General features: G+C 39.8%; 1 protein-coding gene across 1 annotated transcript; it reads left to right on the forward strand.

Moving 5' to 3' along the window:
- Positions 1-1,591: 1,591 nt before the first annotated feature.
- On the forward strand, positions 1,592-22,763 carry med25 (mediator complex subunit 25). Its single transcript, XM_053338488.1, has 20 exons — positions 1,592-1,711; positions 2,780-2,929; positions 3,029-3,074; positions 3,187-3,311; positions 3,416-3,514; positions 3,672-3,792; positions 3,974-4,130; positions 6,041-6,165; positions 6,325-6,400; positions 7,357-7,619; positions 8,970-9,071; positions 13,349-13,434; positions 13,527-13,584; positions 13,689-13,796; positions 14,453-14,629; positions 19,444-19,557; positions 19,794-19,865; positions 20,621-20,791; positions 20,901-21,021; positions 22,179-22,763. Exons 2-20 carry the CDS (start codon positions 2,784-2,786, stop codon positions 22,280-22,282), a joined length of 2,271 nt encoding a protein of 756 aa, XP_053194463.1. The 5' UTR covers positions 1,592-1,711; positions 2,780-2,783; the 3' UTR covers positions 22,283-22,763.
- The last annotated feature ends 1,636 nt before the right edge of the window (positions 22,764-24,399 follow it).

Below are 24,399 nucleotides of genomic sequence, written 5' to 3' on the forward strand. Positions count from 1 at the left end.
TTTGGGACAGATGTGCTTATTTTCCCCAGAGTCAAAAGTAAACATGAGGGAAATAGCATTTCATGTTGGTGCATTAAATGGTGTCACAGTACCAATTAGGCCTTTGCCAGACTTTTGACTTTTTTCATAAAATACCTTTATTTTATATTCCAAACATCTATGTGAGAGATAAATCTTACTTTATAAGAAATGATCTCCCTTATAAATCATGTCAGTACCCATGAAAAACACCTGAACTCCATTAACCTTCAATGAATGGCCATACCAATGTGGAAAAAGTAAAAACACAATATACAATTGCTATACAAACAGATATGCCTTACCTTGCTCGAGACATGACAGTAATTCAGCGACGTGCCAATCAACAGAAGAAAAGAGGTTTGTTTTTCATTTTTATCATTCTTGCTCAATAACCTGTGACTAAATGTGATACGGAGACAAAGAAGAAGTCTCAGCTTATCAGTAAGGGTAACAGTGTGTACAGATTATCTTTCGGTTTTAAAAAGTCTACAAACTGGTATTACAAGATATTATCTGTCAAATATGATGATTTATTTAATTCAGACATTAGGAATACATGTTAGACTTATTTTGGTGCCTGTCCATGTGGGTGTGCATGGAAACGAACTTGCAGACAAGTTCTAAGATCAGAGATCATCTTAATTAAAATGAATCTGGGCTGGACAGAAGCCAAAGTAATAATAAAAAAGCAACTCAAGGAAGTGTGGCAAAACAAATGAAGTAGTTGAAATAAAGGGAGACAGCTGTTTTCTATTACTCCATTGGTTGGAGAAATACGTCATGTGGGTAGGAACAGGAGGGAGGAAACAGTTACCAGGATGAGAATAGGACATACATAAAAGTTGTAGAAAAAATAAAATTTCTGCTTTTAATTCATTTTGAGAAAGAATAATGGCAAAAATGTGTAACCATAAAAACTTTGTACTGAATAATTAAACTTGCTTAGAAACACTGAATTCTCAATAAAACGTCTTATCAACTAGTTTGGCATGATCTTAGATTATATGTTTTTATATGGTCAAAGAAACACTATCTTCTCTAACAAATTAAAACAATTTTCTAAATAAATTTTCCTGACCTTCCTTGACATCTCTACCTTAGTTACATGGACTCAGTCTCTGACCCTCAATTAACCTATGGACATTTTAGTCATTGCACAGATTGACATGCATGGGCATCTTTACTGTGAGCTGGCAGTGTGTTTTCTGTGTTATTTTAATTTGTTCTGTTTTGTTGTGTCACTTTGTCTATTTTGTTCTCCATGTTGTGAAAATGCAAAACTCCTAAATAAAAGCTACAACAACAAAAAAAGTATAACAGTTTAAAATAATTAAATGGTTTGTGCATTTTGGGCCACTGTAGGAAAAGTCATCAAATTTCAGGTTAAAAGACATTTGGGGTGTTTTTTTTAATTTATTTTCTTTTTTTACAGCTGTCAAATGTCAAAACATGTCAAATTTGACCCAAACACTGGGTAAGGGTTAATGAAATATCAGACTGCAGTACCTATAACAGACCAGAAGGTGGCGTATGTGCACTGTTAGAGTCTGCCATCGCCGTGCACAGACAAAGAAGAAGAAGTCATAATAATACAACAAACGCTGGTGCTAACTATGCTGAGCTGCTGGATACATTTCAAGTGGATTTAACTGATTACACAATTACTCGACTGGTAATTGAAAAACACCAGGTCAGTCTGCATCACTTTCTGAACATATAGCGGTTGCCTAGTTACGGATATTTAAACTATATATTAGCTTAAATCTCTCACTGATGCTTAATCTACCGAGCTAACATCAGTGCTCAGTTTGCACCGTGCAGGTTTGCTTTTGCTTTCGTTTCTTTTCTTTCTTACATCCAGATGGCACAGGAGAGGGATAATGGTATTTATTATTCAGGCATAAAATTACTGTTTTATCAGTATAAGAGGGGGTTATGATATTAGCTTTACAGCCAGGATAACACCTTAATGCGTAGTAACTATAGCAACCAAAGCTAACTTCTTACTTTCCCCATAATAGAAAGATGCACATTTAAAATATATAGGTGCACAATTGTTCAAGCCTGTCTTAAAACGATAGTCAAACAATTTAAATAGGGTTTTGTTGTCTTAATTATTCTTTCTGCTTTAATTGACCGTTAAAATATCTCTTTATAATGCATTCACAATGAAAGTGATGGAGGCCAAAATTCACAGAAAGTTTATCTGAAGCTAATATGAAACTTCAGCCGTCCAAGTGAGTCAAATCAAGTAGATAAGTTTCAACATTACAGTCTTTTTAGTGCCAAAATCCCCTTTTTTGTTACTATACTTCCACAACAGCTCAACAGGGAAACAAAAAGAGGGAATTTGATGCTAAAAAGACAGATATCTATATAATCTGACTAACCTTGCCTGCTGAAGCCTCATATAAGCTTCATATTAACCCATAATGATGACAGACCTCCTTCTGAGCAAAAATGTACTTAAAAAAGTTGATTTGAAACTAATATGAAACTTCAGTCGTCCAAATGAGTCAAATCAAGTCAAAATCTTGGACAAAAAGAGGGACTTTGGCACCAAAAAGATTGCATTGTTGAAATATATCTACTTTATTTGACTATTTTGGATGATTAAAGCTTCATTTTCTACACCTGGGTGATGCTGCTCATTTCTACATGTTATTGTGTCACTTTGTTTAAGAGTTGCGGTTAAAACATGCCGTAGAAGTGTCATTAAAGTCATTAAAGTCTAAATTTGACCCTTGCTCATGTCCAGATCCATGGTGGCAGGTTCAGTACTTATGGAACCGTCCACTAAGCCTGGGACCAACCAGGTGGCTGATGTGGTGTTCGTCATCGAGGGGACGGCAAACCTGGGACCGTACTTTGAGTCTCTGAGAAAAAATTACATCCTTCCAGCTATAGAGTAAGTAAATGAAGAAACTCCTCCTTTTTGTTAAGTTAATCCTCTCATATATCACAATTAAATACTATATGTTACTAAATTTAACTTTTTTCACCGTAGATATTTCAATGGAGGACCCCCAGCAGAAACAGATTTTGGTGGAGATGTGAGTGTTTCCCACATGTTTTATCATTTTCATTTTGTGCCCATGTATTCAATGAGTTTTTATACTACTATTATTGCTGATATAAATGATTCCTGCCTTTTTGTCCTTGCAGTATGGAGGAACACAGTACGGCCTTGTGGTGTTCAACACAGTGGACTGCGCGCCTGAGTCATACGTACAGTGTCACGCACCAACCAGCTCTGCCTTCGAGTTTGTTTCGTGGATCGACAGCATCCAGTAACTTGTTTATAATGATCTATTTGATTCTAATAAATGCTGATGTTCTTTACAGCTTTAAAGCAGACAGTATGAATGTGTAAATATCAAATATCTCCACACAGATTCATGGGAGGTGGAGCAGAAAGCTGTAGCCTAATTGCAGAGGGGCTCTCGGTGGCCTTACAGCTCTTTGATGACTTTAAGAAGATGAGGGAGCAAATGTAAGGAACTGCACACCAATTCACAGGAAGTCTCTGCACATTTTACTTGTCTAGAGCCACAAGTTAGAGACTCAGTTGTTAATATACTCTTACTAACTGCTAATAGTGATAAAACTCTCAGCATTTAACTTCCTCTTTCTCTTTCTGCCGTTGCCAGAGGTCAAACCCACAAGGTGTGTGTACTGCTGTGTAACTCTCCTCCATATCTGCTTCCTGCTGTGGAGAGTGTGAGCTACACCGGCTGCACTGCAGACAACCTAGTCAAAATCATCAGAGATGTAAGTTATCACTGATATTTTCTCCATCAGAAGCTTGAAAGACTAATTTTATTGTGGTTTCATTATTTTAGTTTTTAGTCTAATATGTGAATGAGTTAGTATTATTTTGACATAGTATTGAAGCAGTAATAAGCCTAATTAATGTATTTCCTTTCATATATTTCATCTTCTCATTTCTTAGAGAGGAATTCACTTCTCTGTGGTGGCTCCCCGGAAGCTGCCCGCTTTGAGGTCATTGTTTGAACGGGCCTCCCCTGTAGGAGGGGCGGTGGAACCACATCCAGACTACAGTCAGGACCCCTTCCACATGGTCCTAGTCAGGGGCATTTCCCTTCCTGGTGAGAAATGTTTGTTTAGCACATAGTTTATGTGGTGATCATGCTGTTCTGACCAATCTACCCAAATCAGTTTAAGGAAATGGGATTATATTTGACCGTAAGGATGAGTATGATGATATAATGTTTGTTTTAATCAGTATGTGTGAATAAGTAGTTCACAAATCTTAAATTGAGTGTGTTTTTATGGTTCAGAGGTACAACAAAGACTTCCTTCATAAGTATAAACACTGTCATTAAACTATGCGTGACAGTCGGAGCTTGATCTTGATGGAAGTAGTCTTACTGTATGCTACTTGCCAAGCACTAAACAGTAGACAGAGTTAGTATTGAGCTGGTTAAGGAAGTGGGAAATCTAGCAGATGAAGAGTTAACGGGAGACCAAACCAGTGCTAAACGAGGAGTAACAATTAGATCGACATTTGTTGGCTGACCAGAATCATGATTCCAACGCATTGCCAGCGGGTTAATCTTAACTTAATCAGGAGACAATATGTCAAATCTAATTAAAAAATAATGGTAATAATCATACATTTAATTTATACAGCACTTTTATAGGCACTCAAAAATGCTCTTGATCAAAAATCTGTAAAGATGTGCATGTATGGTACTTACTGGCTGTTTTGAAAGGGAATAAGCTGTCTGGTCACATGATGGGATCTATTGATAAACATGTGCTAGACTCAATTATTACAACTTAATTAGAGGAATAAATGAGGCAAGCAAAACCCAGAAGAGGCTCAACAGCCAGATACTTCTCTGTTTTCTGTCTAGGAGCAGCTGAGATTGTCATTAAAATGAGAATAGCCGGTCTACCTTAAAGTTCAGTCCACCTTAAGTGAAACTGGTTAGGCTAACCCATAGTTGTTAACTTCAGAGCTAAGCCCTTTCACTTTAATCAGCAGGTGGCAAGCAGGGCACAGGAGCTTGGCTTGTAGTATTTATTCACTGACAAATACCTCAAACTGTACACACACTGTTACTGTCGATCCAATCTCTTTCTCTACCTCTCTCTCTACCTCTCTCTCACTCTCTCTCTCACCCTCTCTCTCTCTCTCTATCTTGCTTTCTTTCTCTCAAGCCCTGGTGTGGAGACCAAGGCAAACACACACTATCACACATGAAGAGTGTCTTGGAATGAGCAGTGTAGTATTTTTCATAGTGCACAAAATGTTATCTGCAGTAAAATGCAGAATAGGCTAGTTTTGTGGTTACGCAGTCTGTAGCAGCTGCCTTTTTTGTAAGCTTCTTATCTCCAGACACACTTTTGATAGGATGTTATACCGCCTTTTTTTTTTCTCTCTCCCGCGTTCCTCAGGGCTGCGATTGACAAGAGTAAAGCTGGCATTAATGTTGTTTATAATCTCTTCCCATGCATCTTCTATTTTGTTTGTGTCTTTCAGTGTGTTACTAAATTGCTTCCTTTTATTATTTTTATGATTTTTTTTTTTTTTTCGGTTTCATCAGACAGATGCAGACTTTCCTCCGAGCTCCGGCTCTGATTTAGTTTTTATTTCATTCTGGCCAGTTTCCTGTAATTCCATCTCTTGTGATATGATTGTAAGCTACTAGTTTTCACACAATTTCCCTATGATTTATATCATAAAAGCTTTTTCTGAATATCATCACGGAAAACGATTATGGGAATATATTTGTACAGTTTTATCAGTGGATCAGGCTTACAATAAATCCTTGTCAGCAATTAGATGTTTCTCTCTGAGCTCCCATGTGATTGGTGATTCATTCTATACTTCGTGCTAACCGCAGCTGTCACAAATAAGCACTTTTTGAGCTACTTTTAAAGGTTACGCCCACACTTTTCTGCAAGTAGGAGTGAGTAAAAGTGTTTATCTTCACTTTTAACGAATAATTGAAATGCATTCTTAAAGTTTACTCTCACTGTCTGTCTCCAGTTTCTTCAGGTGGAGGACCAGGGCCGCTCAAACCTGTCCTTCCTCCTCAGCCGCTGCCTGTCAGTCAGCCTCTTGGTGGAGCTTCGCAGCCTCCGCCACCCATTAACACAACCCACCCTTATCAGGTAATGGGCACGCAGCCATCACAGCGCAAGGCTGCCTGGAGACTAATTCCTATCGCCTGCTTTTTGGCTCCGTTTCAGACAGCGGTGTTTATGTTTCCTTCCCCTAAAACGTTTTTTTTTTCACCCGGCATTGTCTTCCTTTAATCTGCTTGCTGACAGAATCCGAACCCCATGACTGCTGCTCAGGTGGCTGCACAGATGGCCGTGGAGGCAGCCAACAACCAGAAGAGTCGCTGTGAGTTACCAGTGGACTCTGTGGGCCTTTGTGAACATTTTATGTCAGCCAAGCTTTTAGCTGCTGTGTCTCTGTGTCTGCATACTGTATGTGTGACTGTGTCCGTACGTCTTACAGTGAAGCTTATACTCACTTTGTCTAGAAAGAAACTTTACAAAGACAGTAGTGTTGTTCTAGTCACTTTTGGTATATGCTGTCTCTGAGCATATACCAAAGCTGGAAAATAAGTGAAAAGACAGGATGGATTTTTTAAGGTATAATAGCTATCAGAGTGTGTTATATGCCTTTATAAGAGCTGGATACCAGACCAAAAATAGCGCCCATTAAGTCTTATAAGAATTGCTTCCATGTTATGCAGCCAACTAAATATATAGGCAAGGCAAGGCAGGTTTATTTATATAGTGCATTTCATACCCAGGGTCAACTCAATGTGCCTTTACATAAAAACAAACATTTAACAGTAAGATTTGGAAGCATGAAAACATACAATTAAAAAAACAAAAACAAAAAAAACACAATTATAATAAAATTTTTAAAAGTACAGAAAAATAGAAAGAGAGAAAGAAAATAAAAAGCTAGACTAAAACAGAGCATAACATATGAGAGTGCAGCATGAAATAATGAATAATAATTGCTTTAAAATGAATTAAAAGGACTTACAGTGCAAATGATAGATTCAAATTGAAAGTGCTTCAAAAGAGCTCAATCATAAGCACATGAAACGAGAAACATTCTTTAACCTGGATATAAAATAGTAACTATATAGTACCGTGGGCCAGATCATATCCAGCTCTTATGGTACATCCATGTTGTGTTGGTGTCAGTAATGTGTGCTCTTGTGTTCAGTGGTCTTGAATGGAACTACCTAAAATGAATGAACTAACAATAAAAGTTGTAACCCTAACTCTATTTGTCACATTTCCTCCTATTTGTCATGCTGTGTCTCCCTCCTCCAGTCCCAGGAATGGTCAGTCAAGGCCCTCCCTTCACCAGTCAGCCAGCCATCCCATCGGTCCCGGGGTTGAAGCTCAATCAGCCCAGCATAGCGACGGTCACCACAGCCCCACAGCCCATGATGCCACAGCAACAGGTCGCTCCCAATCAGCAGCAGCCGGTCCCACCTCCAGGACAGCCTGCGCCTAATCAGCAACCGCAACAGCCACCTCAGCAGCAGCCCACAGCCAATCAGGCCACAGCGCCTACAGCACAGCCCAACATGGTGATTATGATAAAACCACTAATACTTATACTGTTGTTGTTTTTTTCATTTGAAGAGATTGAAGCAAAACTAGAAGGCCTTTTCCATTACAGGAACTTTTAGGAAGCTCTTGGTTACGGGTTGTTAAGTTCCTGTTGTGGAAAAGATCCAGTAGTGAATTCTACATCTCTATTAGGGCTACAACCAATCATTATTTTCATTATTGATTAATTAAGTAGTTGTTTGATCTATAACATTACTCTGAGCTTCTGCAACATTGCCGTAAAGTTTGCCGTGTCAACCTCTAGTGTGAAGATAACGACTCGTGCTATGCTACTATCATCATTTGACACAATATTGAATTATGTTTATCCCACTTTACTCATGAATGATCCGCTATTTAATTCAATGTCTTTTATTGTCATGGCACAACATGTACAATCAAGTGTCTCCAGTGGTGCATACATTAAACATAACTACATACAGTCACATAAAACTACAGACAAGTAGACACATTACGGTCTGTGTAAATAAATAATAATATAAAAGCAGAGTACATGCACTCAGTTATATTGCACATAGGTGAATTACACGTATCCTCGTATGTAACTGCTCCGTTTGACTCATCTTGTCAGTTTTTAGATGAACTGTCTAGAGAGGATGTTTGTTGTAAATTCATCACAGTCTATGTTCTGTGCGGTTGAACTGTCCCACGGCACCCGAGATGAAGACTCGATTCAATATTCTCCTTTCTAAACATTATCAATGTTTAAATCATATTGATATTTGCAAATGTGAGTGCTCGAGTTAGAACTCAGAGAACCGAGACTTTAATCTGCCGTGTCGTACCACCATCACCACCACCACCACCACCACCACCACCACCACCAAGCAGCCTAGAGCTGAGTTTGCACACTAACACAGTGTCTGAAGTCTTAATATCAAAATTAATTTTAAATGTTGGTGCTGCTATCAGATCAAAACCAGATGAGGTTTCCCCTTTTTTCCCCCCCTCCTCATTGTGAGTACAGTCAGTGTTGGCTTTTTTTTCTGTGTTTTCCCATTTATCCTTTAATTCTTCTCTCGGGTAGCGGAACGAACTCGTGAATCTCATTTTCTCTTTGGACAAACAGAAATGAACATTTGCTAATATAAGTCAAATATAATTTTAATGATGTCCCAATTTAATCCAATCTGTAAGTGATTATATTATTATTTTATGGAAATAATTCATTAGTCTGTTTTTTTTTTCTCCCTCACGTTTGAGTTTAGAAGCACTTTTATTTCTTGACGGGTAAAGGATCTTTTTCTCTTCTTAAATCATACCAGCACCACCACATGTAATCCCTCCTCTTCTATTTTCCCTGACAGCCTGGTGTATCCGGAGCTCAAGGCAATGCAAATCCAATCGGACAGCCGCAAGGTGTGGCGAATAAGATTGTAGCATGGACCGGTGTTCTGGAGTGGCAAGAGGTAAAAAAAGAAAAGAAAAAGACGCGAGAGAGAGAGAGAGAGAAGAAGTCTGGCTTTGAATTAATATACTTTTTTGGAAAAGAATCACTTCCTAACTCTGACAGACTCGGGTTGCACCCTGAAAATTGAAACTGTAATGTAGAACAAGGTTAGGAATATGTGTTTAAGTGTTGTTTAGCTCTCCGGCTTTATTTTAATTATAATCACATTAGAATCAACTACAGTGCTGACAGCTGAATGTTAAGTAGTGTTTTTCCCCCCCCCTCGTTACGGTCCGTCTAAACACAGACAGGCACAACTAGAGACTGAAACATATGGAAAGGAAACCTTCTAAATGAACCATAAGAAATAATGTTTACTTTTTAAATCAACAATGAAATACTCAATAAATTGTTACAAATGACAAGGGGGATGGAAATTCAAGCCAAAATAAAGAGAAGGTGGGGAAGTCACTGAGCTATCCCCCCTAAACTATAAAACAGGAATCTAATCTAACCCGATAACTAGACTACAAGTGATCTCATTCCCAAACTAAAATAACTAACACAATAAAACCTCAGCAAGAAAAAAGTTCCCCAGCATAGCACAGCAATCACTGGGCTTGAGAAAGAGAATGAGGCTTCCTCCTACTCCTCCTCAAATCCTCTCTCAGGTGATTAAAATTGCTCTTAGGTGCCCCTTCCTAAAAGCAATACCCGAAGAGAAGACAGGTAAAGGTGGAGTGAGGGCGCCAGAGACTGAGCAAGATAGAGATGGAGAGACAGAACAGCACCAAGCAGGACAACACCGCCTCTACAGGGTCACACATAACACCCCAAACTGGATAAACCAGCATTTCAGAGTTAAACTTGGTGCTTTAGCCTAGCTTCAGTCATTTAAACTCAAAGGTTAGAAGTGAGTTGATGAGCTTGTATCAAACAGCTGGAATAAATAAACCAACAGAGTTTAGAGTTAGAAAGCCCTTCCCTGTCAACATGCTGCGATCACCACCTCTGTCTACTGTGGTAAGTCTTAATAACCACCTGTCACTGCTGTACAGTTTGATTAATGGCTCATCATCTTACCGTTGTACTACTATTGGTTTAGCTCAAGGTCAAATCGATTTTAGTTTACAGTTGCAGTGCTGAGCCAGGAAAATGGATGTTAATGGCTTTATGCGACACTCATGGGGCCTTCAAGTGTTTGTGTTAGGTGGACAAACTGGGATCAATTCCCTCTATCGACTATGGTCTCATCCTCCCTCCTGTGTTTGTCAGAATTATCTAAGTCAGTTAAACGGGACAGGAATAAGAGCGGGAAAGCTCGGGAAGCTCTAAATCTTTTCTATGAAAATGTAAAGTCGCGAAACACCCAGCGGTTGGACAGATTAGGAGCATGAAAGATTGCTCTTAATCTGCAATTTCCTCCTCCGGTTCACTCATTAGGTTCTCGGCTCTGTAAGTGATTCCTTCTCCGGAGTCATCTGTAACGCTGGGAAGAATTACACCGCAGACACAGGGGGAAAAATCATTTGAAGAAATAGTCGGTGATAAAAAAGAAAGAAAAAAGTGTCTTGCATTGAATGCCAACAGACTTGGCTGAAGCTCGCATCTGAGTAACATCGTCATCAATATGGAATGTTTCGTTTTTGGCTGAATTTCAATCTTTTATTTCCTGAAAGCTTTTGTCATCAAAAAAATGTGGTGGTAACTTTCTGTCCACATCTCAGGCTTCCTTTCCTTTTCTGCTTTAGCAAGCCCTGGAAATAAATAACCCATTTATCTGCAGAGAAAGCCCAGCGCAGTACATTTGTAATGGACAGTGCAGTGACTACAGTAGGCTTGACTAATATGTGATTGATTCATTATTGATCTTGTATTGATGCCCTGAGGATGAAGAGCGTTGGCGGTTTTCCCAGCGGGATTTGGCGTATTGATGTATTTTAAAAAGAGGTGTTCTTCTTTTTTTTTTACCGTCCTTGACGTTTTTCCTTAGGTACTTGTCTTTAAAAGTCCATCTATCCATCCATTCTTAATTGCTTGTCTCCGATTGAGGTCACAGTGGCAAAGGGGTGAGAGCAGGGCAGCCGACATATCGTTTTCCTCAGCAATTTCCTCCAACTGTTCCCAGGCCAAGAAGACAGTGTCCTGGGTCTACCTTTGTATCTCCCTTTTTATTTGTTAATTCCCAGAGCACCTTTAAGAAAAACACAGGCAGTCAGGATGCATCTGTAGCTGCACCACTTTCAACTGAGCTTATTTGTCACTTAGCCTTAGACTAGCCACTACTGAATCTGCCTACCTGTCCTTCTTCACTTGTGATATAACTGCTCCCGCCTCGCCTAAGAGTAAGAAATCAGGCTTATTCCCGTAGAGAACCACGATGTCAGACTCACAGGTGCTGTTCCTCATCCACACTGCTCCAGTGAACAGTGGATGTCACGGTCGGTTGAAGCCAAAAAGGTCTAAAAAAAAATAATATCATCTACGAATAGCAGGAGTGCAGCTCCGGTGGCAGCAGACCTCAGCGGCATGTAAATATCCTGCCGGTGAATATTACAAACAAGGGAGGTGACAGATCACACCTTAGCTGGAGTCCAGTACTCCACACTGAAAATACTTCAGTTCATACCAAAGATGTGAACACAACCCTGGCCCGAATGTGTAATGGAAACAAATGGATCACAACAGCATCTCATGCAGTCATAATCTGGCAGCAGCTCTGCAGTTACAGGAGACCAAAATAGCCAATTCCCATGTACCTTTTTAATGATTTGTGGCGGAGTAAAAATCTTGACTGCTGCACCTCCTGAATCTCACATCTCACAGTAGTTTGGAGTCTCATTTCCAGCACTTTTGGCGTAGGCTGCTTTTTGAGTCCAACATGCTATCCGGTCCACTTTAAAGTTAAAAATATTAAGAGCATGTTAAGAGCAGCACAGTTTGTTCTTACAATGCAGTAACTGGTGTCTTTGAACCTCCAATTCAAAATGCATGCAGGCTCAGTAGAATAAAATTTAAGATAAGATATTCCTTTATAAGTCCCACGATGGGCAAATATTCAGCGCTACAGCAGCAAAGTGGATAGCAAAAAAATAGAAAGAGCCTCAATAAAAAGAATAAAGAACAATAAATAAATAAGTAAACAAGCAATAAGAACAAGTGGAACTATTTGCAAGAGGAATATTGGTGTTGTCAGACTGATAATATAGTCGAGTCATTACGGCTAAATACAGTGTTGACTAATTCTAAAATGTTCTAAATTGACGATGAAAAGGTTCAGAAGTCTGGTAATAGTGGCTCTTCATTTTGTCTGCTCATAGGCTCTGTTCTGTTAATATCCAGAGTTACATGTCTGCAGGTTTATCTGTGTATGGGAATTGATATATATGTATAGATAGATAGATAGATAGATAGATAGATAGATAGATAGATAGATAAATTGTCCAGTCTCATATAGACAAATACATAAATAAATAAATAAGAATATATATAAAAAACCTTGAAAATAAAAATGAATGTAAGAGCAGATTAAAAAGCAACCTAAAAAAGTGTTGCACATTGTCCAGTATCGCAATGCCCCGTGACTATCCAGTGAAGTTATTGCCGTGAAGCCTGATAGCTGCAGGTCGCTATAGTTTCATTTCTAAATGCAAATAAACTAAACTCAGAATCTAAGAGACTCATTGTGTGTAGTCTCAAAGTCTAACAAAAGTGCTGAATGCGTTATCTTATCTAATATAAAACATTTGCAAAAGCCAATTTGCCTTTTAAAAGTTTGATACCTAAAATCATTTAGATCCATTTTTATTTGCCAACTTTTCTTCTTTACTGCTGTTAGATTAGTGGAATCTAATCATGTTTGTCCTTGTGCAGAAACTAAAGAATAAATAAAAAATAGCTCTGTAATGCTACTAATGGTCAAATATTCCTTAGGGTACGTTTTAAATCTGACTTTGTGAGATGTGCTGGACAGCCCAAAGTAATGCAACAGGTTAATTGCAGGTCTTTAAAATTCCATCTTTCTGTCCACTTTTTAATTGCTTGTCCTTCTATGTGTCACAGTGACAAAGGGGTGAGCAGGGCAGCCCACCTGTCCTCTTCCTCAGTGTTAATCTCCAGCTGTTACCAGACCAGCATGTCTCTTTTTTTTTTTTTTTTTTAAATCAAGCTTTTTGTGAACTTCAGTATTATTAGAACTATTTCCTGTATAGCTTTTCTAAAGATTATGGTCCTAAAATTCTTTCTCCTTGTGTTTCCCTGCTCCCTGCCCTCCTTCTGCTGCATTAATTACCACAGAAGCCGAAAGCCTCATCGATGGACTCAACCACCAAACTTACGCGTTCTCTGCCGTGTCAAGTGCACGTCAACCAGGGAGAAAATCTGTGAGTAGTCCGTAAAGTGTTCTAGTACGAGGTGTTGCTTTAACACACAGACGTCATTTTGACATTTCCACTCTGTTTGTGTCTCTGAACAGAAACACAGATCAGTGGCCGCAGAAGCTGATCATGCAGTTGATTCCACAGCAGCTATTGGTGAGAAGATTTTGAGTTTTTATTGTGTTTAAAAGTTTTGTGGTGACTTGTTGATAAATGATGCATAACTACTCCCCTCTCTCTTCTGTTTTTTTTTCCTGTAGACAACCTTAGGTCACCTCTTCAGAAACTCTCGAATGGTTCAATTTCTCTTCACCAATAAGGACGTGGAGTCGCTGAAAGGCCTGTACCGCATAATGGCCAACGGCTTTGTGAGTTTCCGAGTGCTCTCTAACTCCCCCCCCCCCCCCCCCCCCCCCGAACCTTTTTAAATGTGTTTCCCCTGCCATCACCTCCCCGACGTTATCCATCATTCAGTGCACCCCAAATACATTTTTTCATGAGCGCAGGTCCCACCTCCGTCCAGTAGATGGACTGAGCATGGAGCTGTGCTGCAGTGTTGCCGTAGCGACTCTAGAGGGGGTTCCAGGCCATACATTTAAACTGCTTTCAAGCCAGATAATAGGATTTTAAACATGCTTTGCCATCAGTTCAGGGGAGGGGGAAAAAAAACTTTAATTGTTTAGTTTTGATTCAGTTCCAGAAAGCTAGCATAATGATAGGGGTTTTCTGTCAGTGTGGTGCATTGTTAATCAGGTAATACCATTAAGAAATAGCAGAGCCATTAATAGTATTCAGTCCAGCTGAGCTCTGCCTCTTTGGCTGAATTTGATTTACGGTCCAGGGAAAGGACAGTATGAATTAAGTTAATACCATTTGCATTCAATTTATAAAACCGATATGTTTGATTGGGCAGAGGAGCTCAGGGGTAGGTTACGTCCCCTAAGCCCAATCCCGAGATCATCCTGTAATTATGTCAGGCTCCCGTGTCAGGGTCTTAATCTGCCCTGTGACCCTCCTCTCCCAGGCCGGCTGCGTCCACTTCCCCCACACGACTTCGCCCTGTGAGGTGCGAGTGCTGATGCTCCTCTACTCCTCCAAGAAGAGAATATTCATGGGCCTGATCCCCAACGACCAGAGCGGCTTCGTCAACGGCATCCGGCAAGTCATCACTAACCACAAGCAGGTCCAGCAGCACCGAGCGGTGAGTGGTAACGAGGAAGTGGAGCTGAGTAGAGGTGGGAGGTGTCGGGGGGGTGGGGGGGGGGGGCACTGTTAGAGATAGAGAGAGAATATGTGGAGTGGGCAGACCAGAATAAAGAGGTGATAATGGAGGCATTATAGAGGAGCACCGGGGAATTGAGGTGCATTGTTTAAGGCATTAAGCTGCATTGTTATTGACATTTGATTTAACGAGGCCGGTATCTTCACAGCAGCCTCCAGCGTCTCTCACTCTACCAGAGGCTAATAGCGATAGCATTTGCTAAATTTCCATTCCTGCTGCAACATTAGCTCACTGTTGCGCTCCCACCTCATTATCTCAGCTGAAGTGATGGAAATATAGGTGCAGCGCATGTGCTCTATATGTCAGATTAATTGCATCCTTCACAAAATTGTCTCCTCGACACTGCGGCGCGCGCTGTCAGGTACACGCTGTATAGAAAATGTGCTTTGTTGACATGTATTTAGAGATTGGCTGCTTTGAAGTCTTTCTTTTATACATTAACGACAAAACAGTTGAAATAGGAAGTGAATTGAAGGTGTTTGAATTAAAAGCACCTAAAGCAAATCTCTCAGCTTTCATTATAATTGTTTTATGTAGTATAACACCACTGTGTGTGTGTGTGTGTGTCGTGGTATGTGATGAAACTCCACTATTCTATGAGACACATTTCATACTCTGCCACTCACAAGCACTGGTGGGTTTGACTTATTTAGAGCTGAAACAATTGGTTGATGAATCATTTAGTCTACAGAACTACAGAAAACTGATTTATAGTTTTGGTAATTGATTAATCTGACAATTTCATGTCATGTTCTTAAGCAAAAAAGTCAATTTACAGGTTTCAGTTTGAGTTTTATATTGTTGGCCAGAAAAAACAAACTTAAATTGTGACGGATGGTAGCAGTTTTCTGACCTTTTTTTTTTCTTTTCTTTTTTTTAAAGTATATTTTTTGGGGCTTTTGGCCTTAAATGTACAGGTTTAGTAGAGAGAGACAGGAAACTGGAGGCAGAGAGGGGGGAATGGCACGCAGGATAGGACCGCTCGGTGCGGGATTCAAACCGGGGTCACCTGCAGTGAGGACTGTAGCCTCAACACATGGGGCGGGTGTTCTACCCACTGAGCAAACACCGCCAATTCTGACTTTTATACACCAAATGATGAAATAATTAATTAAGTAAATCACAACCTTCCGTCTAATTTCATTACAGCAGTCAAAAAACACATTGATGTCAGTTGATGACTTTACATTATACCCACAACTATATAAAATAACTAAAGCTGCAACTTAAAACTTCATTATCAACTAATCTGTTGATTATTTTCTCAATTAACTGATTGGTTTTTGTTCTTTAAAAAGTCAGAAAATTGTGATAAATGTCAATCAAACTTCCCCAAAATCTGAGATGCAACTTAAAATGTCTTGTTTAGTCCTGATCAACAGTTCACAACTCAAAAATATCCAGTTTAGTGTCATTAAAGACGAAATAAACCAGAAAATATTTACATTAAAGAAGAAAAAAAAGATTAAAAATGATTTATTGATTATCAAAATAGTTGAGATATTCTTATGTCGGCTGCTCGTTTCCACCTCTACAAAGAAAGTAATAAAAACTAAATATGTACACTAGTTTCTCGGTCGTCTCCGCTATAGTGAGAACATGAAAGTTATGAGATTCAGCCTTAAACAAAGCACAGCTCAGATGGGTATTAATTATGCAGTGCAGGCGGCTCAGATGTTAACATTACATGAGACACTCTGTAGTAGATGGAGATGGAGTGGCAGTGGTGTGGGTGTGTGTGTGTGTGTGTCTGTCTGTCTGTCTGTCTGTCTGTCTGTCTGTCTGTCTGTCTGTGTGTGTCTGTGTCTGTGTCTGTGTGTATGTGTGTGTATGTGTGTGTCTGTGTGTGTATGTGTCTGTCTGTGTGTGTGTCTATGTGTGTGTGTGTGTCTGTCTGTCTGTCTGTCTGTCTGTCTGTCTGTCTGTGTGTGTGTGTGTGTGTGTGTGTCTGTGTGTGTGCCAATCTTTAGGGACAGAATGAGGAAAATCAAGGCCTCTCCTTCCAGCCTCCTCCCCCGCTAAATGTAGACCACTTCTTGTCGTCGAGGTCATCACAGGTTACAAACGCCTCCCCCCCGCCCCCGCCCCCGCCCCCGCCCCCGCCCCCTTCGGAAATTTCACTTTCTCTCACTACTCATCTTCATCCCCGGAGATAGGATGATTTAAAAACGTGTTCCCTGGATTATCCACCTTTTTTTTTCTTTTCTTTTTTTTCTCTCCCCCCTGTCCGTGTTTCCACTCCGTCTTATTGCATCCAGCGAGGAGGAGAGGTGCCGCATGACTCTGAAACAATGCAGCATGCAGTCACAGAGCAGCAGCAGCAGCAGCAGCACGTCTGTTTTAAAGATGTCAGGTTAACATGAGTTAGATTACATTTTCTCCTCACAGTCTGCTCTCATCAACACCGATAACACTTGTTTGCTCACTCTGCTAATTTTATGTCCTTCAGAAAAAAGCGAGTGAGCCTCTATATGTGCGTATGAGCATCAGGACATTTAGAGAAAGCAGAAGACATGAAATTATAATGATGATTTTTTTTTTTTTTTTTTTTTTTCCCTCGCTGCCTCTTGTGTATCATCACATATTCAGTGCTGCATTGCTAATAGGGAAGCGCTACAGCAATCTTAACGTAATTAAAATTTCAATTTGGACCAGCAGTTAAGGTTTCTCTGTGTAAAGCCCTGGAGTGGCATTCTTCAGGAATGATATTGCAGTTTGTTCTGTTCATAGGCAGACAAAAAAAATTGTAAGTTTTTTATATACGGTATATATATATTTTTTTTTTTTTGTTCCCTGAAAAGTGATGCAGGCTCTAAATCTTTATCCAGGATTTTACAGGTTACTGGGTTAAAGACAGGAGATAAATCATAGACACTAGACGAGAGGAAGAGGCAGTTGTTTTGTTCGTCCCCTCAAAAAAAAAAAAAAAAAAAAGGACCTAGAGGTGTGTGTTGCGCTATTACCGTTGGTCAGAAAACACACCATGCATTAGCACAATCCCGGGGTGATTTGTTCACATTCAGCAAGATGGATGGGTGAAGGTGTTTTTCCATCACACCCCGAGTCTGTAGTTAATAATTTGTGCTTAGAGTAAGGATGAAACACCCTTCATTGCTCCTTGTCTCTCTCCCCTCAGCGTAGAAGCCGCCACAGCTACTGCAGAGCTCAGCTAACTCTGTAGCAACGCTCAGTTTCAAATTCTGCCTTTATAAGCATTTGTCAGATGTTTCATATTGCTTTTTTTTTTTTTAGTGCAAATAAATAGTGAAATAATGTCACAGTTTAAAGTATATACAGTTCATACAGGTTTCTATAATCTTTTAGCATGCAAGCAACAGGTTACCTCCTTTCTTTTTTTACACGGTGTCTTAACTCCAGATGGATATTGAATTAGACTTTTGTTTTTCCAGACTTTGCTAACAGCTTTAGTCACCGAGCATCAGTTTGTTTTAAACTGTGAAATCCAAAATAGCTAACACCTCAGCAGGTGGTGCTTAGAAGTTAAATCTCCACTCAGCACGCTCATGAACAAAACAAGCCCTGCACTCTAGCCATTTTTAATACAGCACACATCAATTAGATGCCACAAATATATTGACTAAATATAGATTATGGATTCATGATCAGGATGCAAAAATAGCCCAATATCAGCATGTGTCACTGAATTTACTCACTTATTTTAGGCAAGAAGGCTTTTTAAGGGGTTGTTAGTTCAGCTTTTTAGAAGAAGATACAAACCTTTTAAGTTAAAAAGGATAAAATATTTATACATCTTATGTTTTTAGTCTCTACTGGAAAACCTTTCATTGGTTTTCAGTTCAAAAACTCCGTATTTACCTTATACTGGCTCTTTATGCAGCTGTCAGTTCAGCCTCTGTATGAAACAAGCCGTTTTAGCCCCAAAAAGCTACGTAAACACATTTTTAGTAGTAGTTTGATTTCACTTCTTTTTCTCGCTCTTTAGTCACAAATATCAGCTTCTCATATATATACATCCAAGTACATGTAGGAGCAAAGGAATCAGATCAGAAATATGCGAGTGAGCTCGGGGAAAAGCGGTCACGACAAAGACTAGGGGATAAACGGCCATTTGTGGGCATGTGTGAACAATCTGACATCTACATCCAGCATTATGTCTTCTTTAAGCTCATGTATTTGACTGAAAGCCTTTCAACAGAACATACAGACATGTAGATAATACTTTTGAGTCATGGTGTGTCTGTGGTTTATCTTGTTTTTGGGATCAGAGAGTTGGTGTCAGGGTGTCTGAACTCTATAGAGCACTTCCTGTAGAGCTGAGACTCCCTTCTAACATGTGAAACCGTTAAATAAATGAATAACTAAGTAGGTTAAATATTATGTGTTTTTCAGGTTTTTCGGCTAAACCATCTTTTTATTTTTTGGTAAATGTTGTTCTGTGTGTTTTTGTTTTGTTATGTTCACCTTGATCTTCATGCTCGCCCCGCTTTTAAGATGAGTTGAGATGCTAGGCTCTGTTTTAGTCTTTTAACCTGAACAGTGGGGAACAATTTATTTTAAAAAAAAAGAAAGAAGAAGAAGAAATAGTTTGTTCTGGGCAACCGTGAGGTGTTAATGAGTATGGAGGTGAAGCAGAGCAGTGCCGGGGGAAGAGTATACACACTGAGTCGCTAAATAAAGGTGATAATATTTTCTGTTGTTCCGTGTGACACTTTTTAAAAATACACTCACCGCTGTGTCTGTTTTCTGTGCAGCAGTTGGGTGGCGCAGGTGGTCCCATGCAGCCCGGTCAAGTCCCGCCAAACCAGAACTTCCTCAACAGGCCGCCTGGCCCCATTCCTGTCTCCCATGGAAACGTCCAGCAGCAGGTATATTAACTCCCCTCTGGGCTGGCATGTTCGCCTGTGTTTCCACATCAATTCCTATCTTCTCACTGCCTGTTGTTGACACCTTTACTTCTCCGGTTGCCCGCTGGTTTCTGCATGCCTTACTGGTAACCCTTTCCTCCACTGTCCTTTTTTTTTTTTTTTTTATCACACCTCCACCACTCTCCCTTCTCCTCCTCCTCCTCCTCCTTCTTCTCTCTGATCTGTCCTGTGTCCAGTCTGTGGTGGTGGGCATGCCCCCTGTTAGTCAGGTCACTATGATGGAGGAGCAGCAGAGGCAGAACAACATGGTGAGACCTGCAGAATCCGCTTAATATTCAAGCAACATATGTTCAGGGTGTCCACAGGTACTTGATTAAAATTTAAAGCCTCTGAGGTAATAAATCATCTTTAAGTTTTCCACTTTGCATTGATCTACACAGTACAGCGCACACATATTTATCAGTATAATGTTATTTTTATAACTCAGTGTCCTTTTATTATTTAGTTTCAACACCATTCTTGTTCTTATGTTGTACGCAGTGTAATAAATAAGTACTACACTGCTTTCTTTCTTTCTTTTAAATGAGATAAGATCAATTAAAGTCCAGTCTTTGTGAAACTTGTGGACATCCTAGTATCGTCATATTGTTGTGGACACTACTGTCACTCCCACTGCTCAGCATCAGACCAGTGGGAAGCTAACTTTCTTATCAGCATGTGTTAACTTTCTCAGGTTTTCTTGAATGCTTCTCTTGTAGCATGCATACACACACACACACACACACACACACACACACACACACACACAGAGACAAAAAAACATATTTCATTGATAACATGCATGCATACGTTTGTATATTTTGAATAGGAGCTGTTTGCATTGAGCATTAACACCAGCTAGGAGAAACCTGCTCAAAACATGATAGTTTATGTAAGATACTGCAAGTGTAAAAAAAGAAAAGAAGAAAAAAAGCTCAGTTTTGTATCTCTGTCTGTTTTGATTTTCCTTTAAAAACATTCATAGCTTTTTCTTCTAACCTCTTAAACTGTGGCGTCTCCTCAGATGACAATGAGAGCGGCCGGACCGACCAACCAGCAGCCACCAGTCAGCGGAGCTCCACCCAACCAGATCGCACAGGGTGGACAACCCCAACCCCAGGGTCCCATACTCCGCCTCTCAAACCCGGGAGCCAATCCACAGCTTCGCAGTCTCCTCCTCAGCCAACAGCAGCCTGTAAGAGCGCAACAAACGACTGTCGGAGTGAATTTGTTCATCAAGTGACCTTAACTGCTGTTCTCTACGCAGAGGTTAACATGTCTCTTCTGTTTCTGTGTCCTCGCAGCAGGGTGGAGTGTCTCACATGCAAGGCATGATGTCGCATCAGGGTCTAGGGCAGCAGTTGGTTCACCCGGCACCAGGAGGGGGGGCTCAAATGCAGGGCCAGTGGAGGCAACCCTTGTCAGGTCAGCAAACACCCCTGACAGGAGGAGGAACGTTTTAGTATATGAGTCTGTAAATGTACCACCTGAAGGAGTAGTAAGAGTGACGTCTAAGGAAATAGAAACAGGAAATGTTGATAGAAGTTATTTCAGATGGTCTCTTTTTGATCAGTTTACATTTTTGACTGAAGCACAACAGCAAGGCCGAGCCCTACAAACACACAAGGCTGTGACTGACTAAGTGATGAGGTTACACCATTGGTCAGCTGAACGCTGCCACTTCCTGTATCCATTTTAAATGAAAAGCCCTCTAACACTCCAAGCACAGTCCAGTCATATACTAACTAGGTTTTGACTTAGTCTGGTTATTTTATCCCGTATACTACACAAACAAGCTTTACATTATAGTTGACTATATTCTAAAGCATACCATATTTTTTAAGTGCTTTTTTTCCTTCATACTGCTCAAATTTGTCAAACTTACTTTGTTTTATGCAACTTCTGGTGCATTTATTCATTGATTTTAAACTCCAAATTGTAAGATTTCCATCACTGATGATGAACAAAATGTATAAGATGTATTATCTTTTGCAACCACATTTCATCTGATTCAGCCATATTTTCAATAATTTCCCCTCTCTCTGTGCATATCTATATAAGAAAGTGCTCAATTACTACCAGTGGTATCATTCAACAGGTGTGAGGTGGGCCTACATCCATTCATCCATCCATCCATTTTCTATACTAGATTATATTTTATCTACGTCCACATTATCCTGTTTGTTTGTTTGTTGTTGGGGTTTGATCTTTAGACAGAATAACACAGTAATACAGATTGTTTCATAGCTGTCATAAACATATCAGCAAGGTAACATGATATTTACCATTATTAATTATATTATCTCTAACTTGATAAATGAATGGTTGTAGACAGCTGCATTGAAGTTAAAGAAACATGAGAAAAAGTAAAGTTTCTAATAATGAATGTATCCAGACAAAAGGCTAAAATATGACTTTAAACCTCCAGAATTCATCGTGCTTATGTTTAAGTAAAACAAAATTCAAAATATATCATAAAAAATGTTAGCTGTCCCTGTTCTGCTTTAAAGTACTTTTTAAAATGTACATTACTCTTTAAAATATATTCTAAATCTCTGTTCCCCTCCCAATCCTGTGTGCAGGTCAGATGTTGATGTCCGGAGGTCAGAGAGGAGCCGTACCGCAGCCCGGGATGCCTCAAGTCTCCAGCGTCATGGAGGATGAAATCCTCATGGACCTCATCTGATGGAGCAGTGTTGGACTCCGGAGCAGGAGGATTTCAGCAAGAATCTCGGCAGCTATTTGCCAGTTTTTGGACACACACATTCGCTTTGTCGCTTTACTGCTACAAATGTTCAACATAATTAAGGAACAAATCATGAGTAGAATTTCTTTCCTTTTTTTTTTTTTTTAAATATGGGACTGAGCAGCTGAAGTTAATCAGGGGCAAACAAGTGCGAGCATTAGTTTTTCATATAAATGGTCAAACCGACAGCGCGTTAATCCTCCATGGTACACACTGGATGAAGCCAAACCAGTGGAAACAGTCAAATTATGTTATGCATCAAGCAACTCAACAATTAAATACGTTTTATATTTTATCACTGTAATCAGAAAATAGCGTTATTCTTTTCCTTTTTATTTGAGATTTTGACTTTGTTCTGTTAGATTTCTTTCTTTTTTAATTATTGATAAAGTTGTTTTATGAGGATAAAATAAAAAAACTAACGAGCATTCATTTGAGGGGCGGTCGTTCGTCAATGTCGAGAGGTTTTGCCTTTTGATGCATTCACATAATGAAGATGATGAAGATGATGATGATGATGTGCTTGTGATGGCCAGCCAGAGTCTCTCCGCAGTCTTGCCTCCGCCTTTTGTGAATGCAGCTTGGACCCTTTAAGGTGAGAGGGAGACTGAAATAGAAACAGTAATAGATAGTTCAGTGTCTTTTACTGCCAAATAGTGTCACAGTGTTAATTTTAACTACTCCAATATGTCGTGGAACCATAGAGAGTCCCACTCGTGCCAAGTAGTCCTACCAGATGGTATCAGTTGGCCGTGTTTCCACTGGCATAACACACAATCAGGCTGACCGCATGCGCACATGGCACAGAGTCCACATATATGCCCACAGTCTGCTTTCTGAAAATGCATCCATCGCATGCACACCACGCCATGCATGCAAGTTTAAAAAAAACAAGAAAAAAAAAAAAACCCTGCGCACCCAACAAACACCGACACACACCAACAACAGGAAGTGATGTCAGTCCCTGTCACCTGGGAGACAGAGACGGTTGCTAAGATACCGTGACAGTGGGTTCTTGTTTCTGAGCTTTTTTTCCTCAGCCCCGCTTTCACATGGACTCACACAGATAGACACTAGTCCCTCAGTGGCTGGTGTTCATCCCTCCCATCCCTTAATCACTGGCCGGCCCTCGGAGCCCGGCTTAGCTTCACTTATTCTCCCCTCTCTCTCACTCTCTCTCTCACTCACTCTCTCTCTCTCTCTCCATCTCTCTTTCTCTCTCTCTCTCTCTCTCTCTCAATCTTTCTCTATCTTTTCTCTATCTATGTATCTCCATCTCCATCTATCTGCCGCTATCTCAACATCGAGCTATTAGCGCCTGTCTGAGCTCATAAGTTTTTCAGCATCTCTTTTATTAACAGTGGAATTCTTCACAGGTCCATTTGATGAACTGTAGTAGTCAATAAACCGACTAAACTGACCTCTACTATAATAGTCACTTTTAAAAAATCAATACTTTAACGAATCATATTTTTAAAAAAAAGCATAATTCTATCTTTTTTCTTCTTCCTTTAAACACCCCAGCTTCACTAATTTGATGCTATTTATATGACGCTCGCTCAGGAAATATAGATACAAATGGATATAAATACAACCTGTGGTTCCACCAAAGGACCGTGATCTGATTAGATTTTTAAGGGCCTCGCTGCATACATTTGCATTTTTAAAGAAGTGAAATCAGATTTTTCCTAAAACTAGTAGAAGTCCTTTTATGCTTTAAAATGCAGTTCATTTTAATAAAACCCCAGTGGGTATGTATGCTGACAAAGAAATATTCCCTAAGTAGTACATTGGATCAGTCATTACCTTAGCTAGGAATGTTTTATATGCTGTACTGTGCAAAAGTTTTAGCACTTTAGACGTTTTAGATTCTTATCCGTTATCCATCTTATCGCTCCCGAATTTACTCTGCAGCATGACGACTGCCCTAAATATCCAGACATAGATATAAGGAACTGTCCTCATTGATAAGAAGAGCAAGGAGTCCTGCAATAGATATATATTTGCCCCCCTGCAGATTTGCCCCCCTGATCACAACATCATGGAGTCAGTCTGGG

The sequence above is a fragment of the Scomber japonicus genome, chromosome 18 (assembly GCF_027409825.1).
Source record: "Scomber japonicus isolate fScoJap1 chromosome 18, fScoJap1.pri, whole genome shotgun sequence".
NCBI classification, from domain to species: Eukaryota; Metazoa; Chordata; class Actinopteri; order Scombriformes; family Scombridae; genus Scomber; species Scomber japonicus.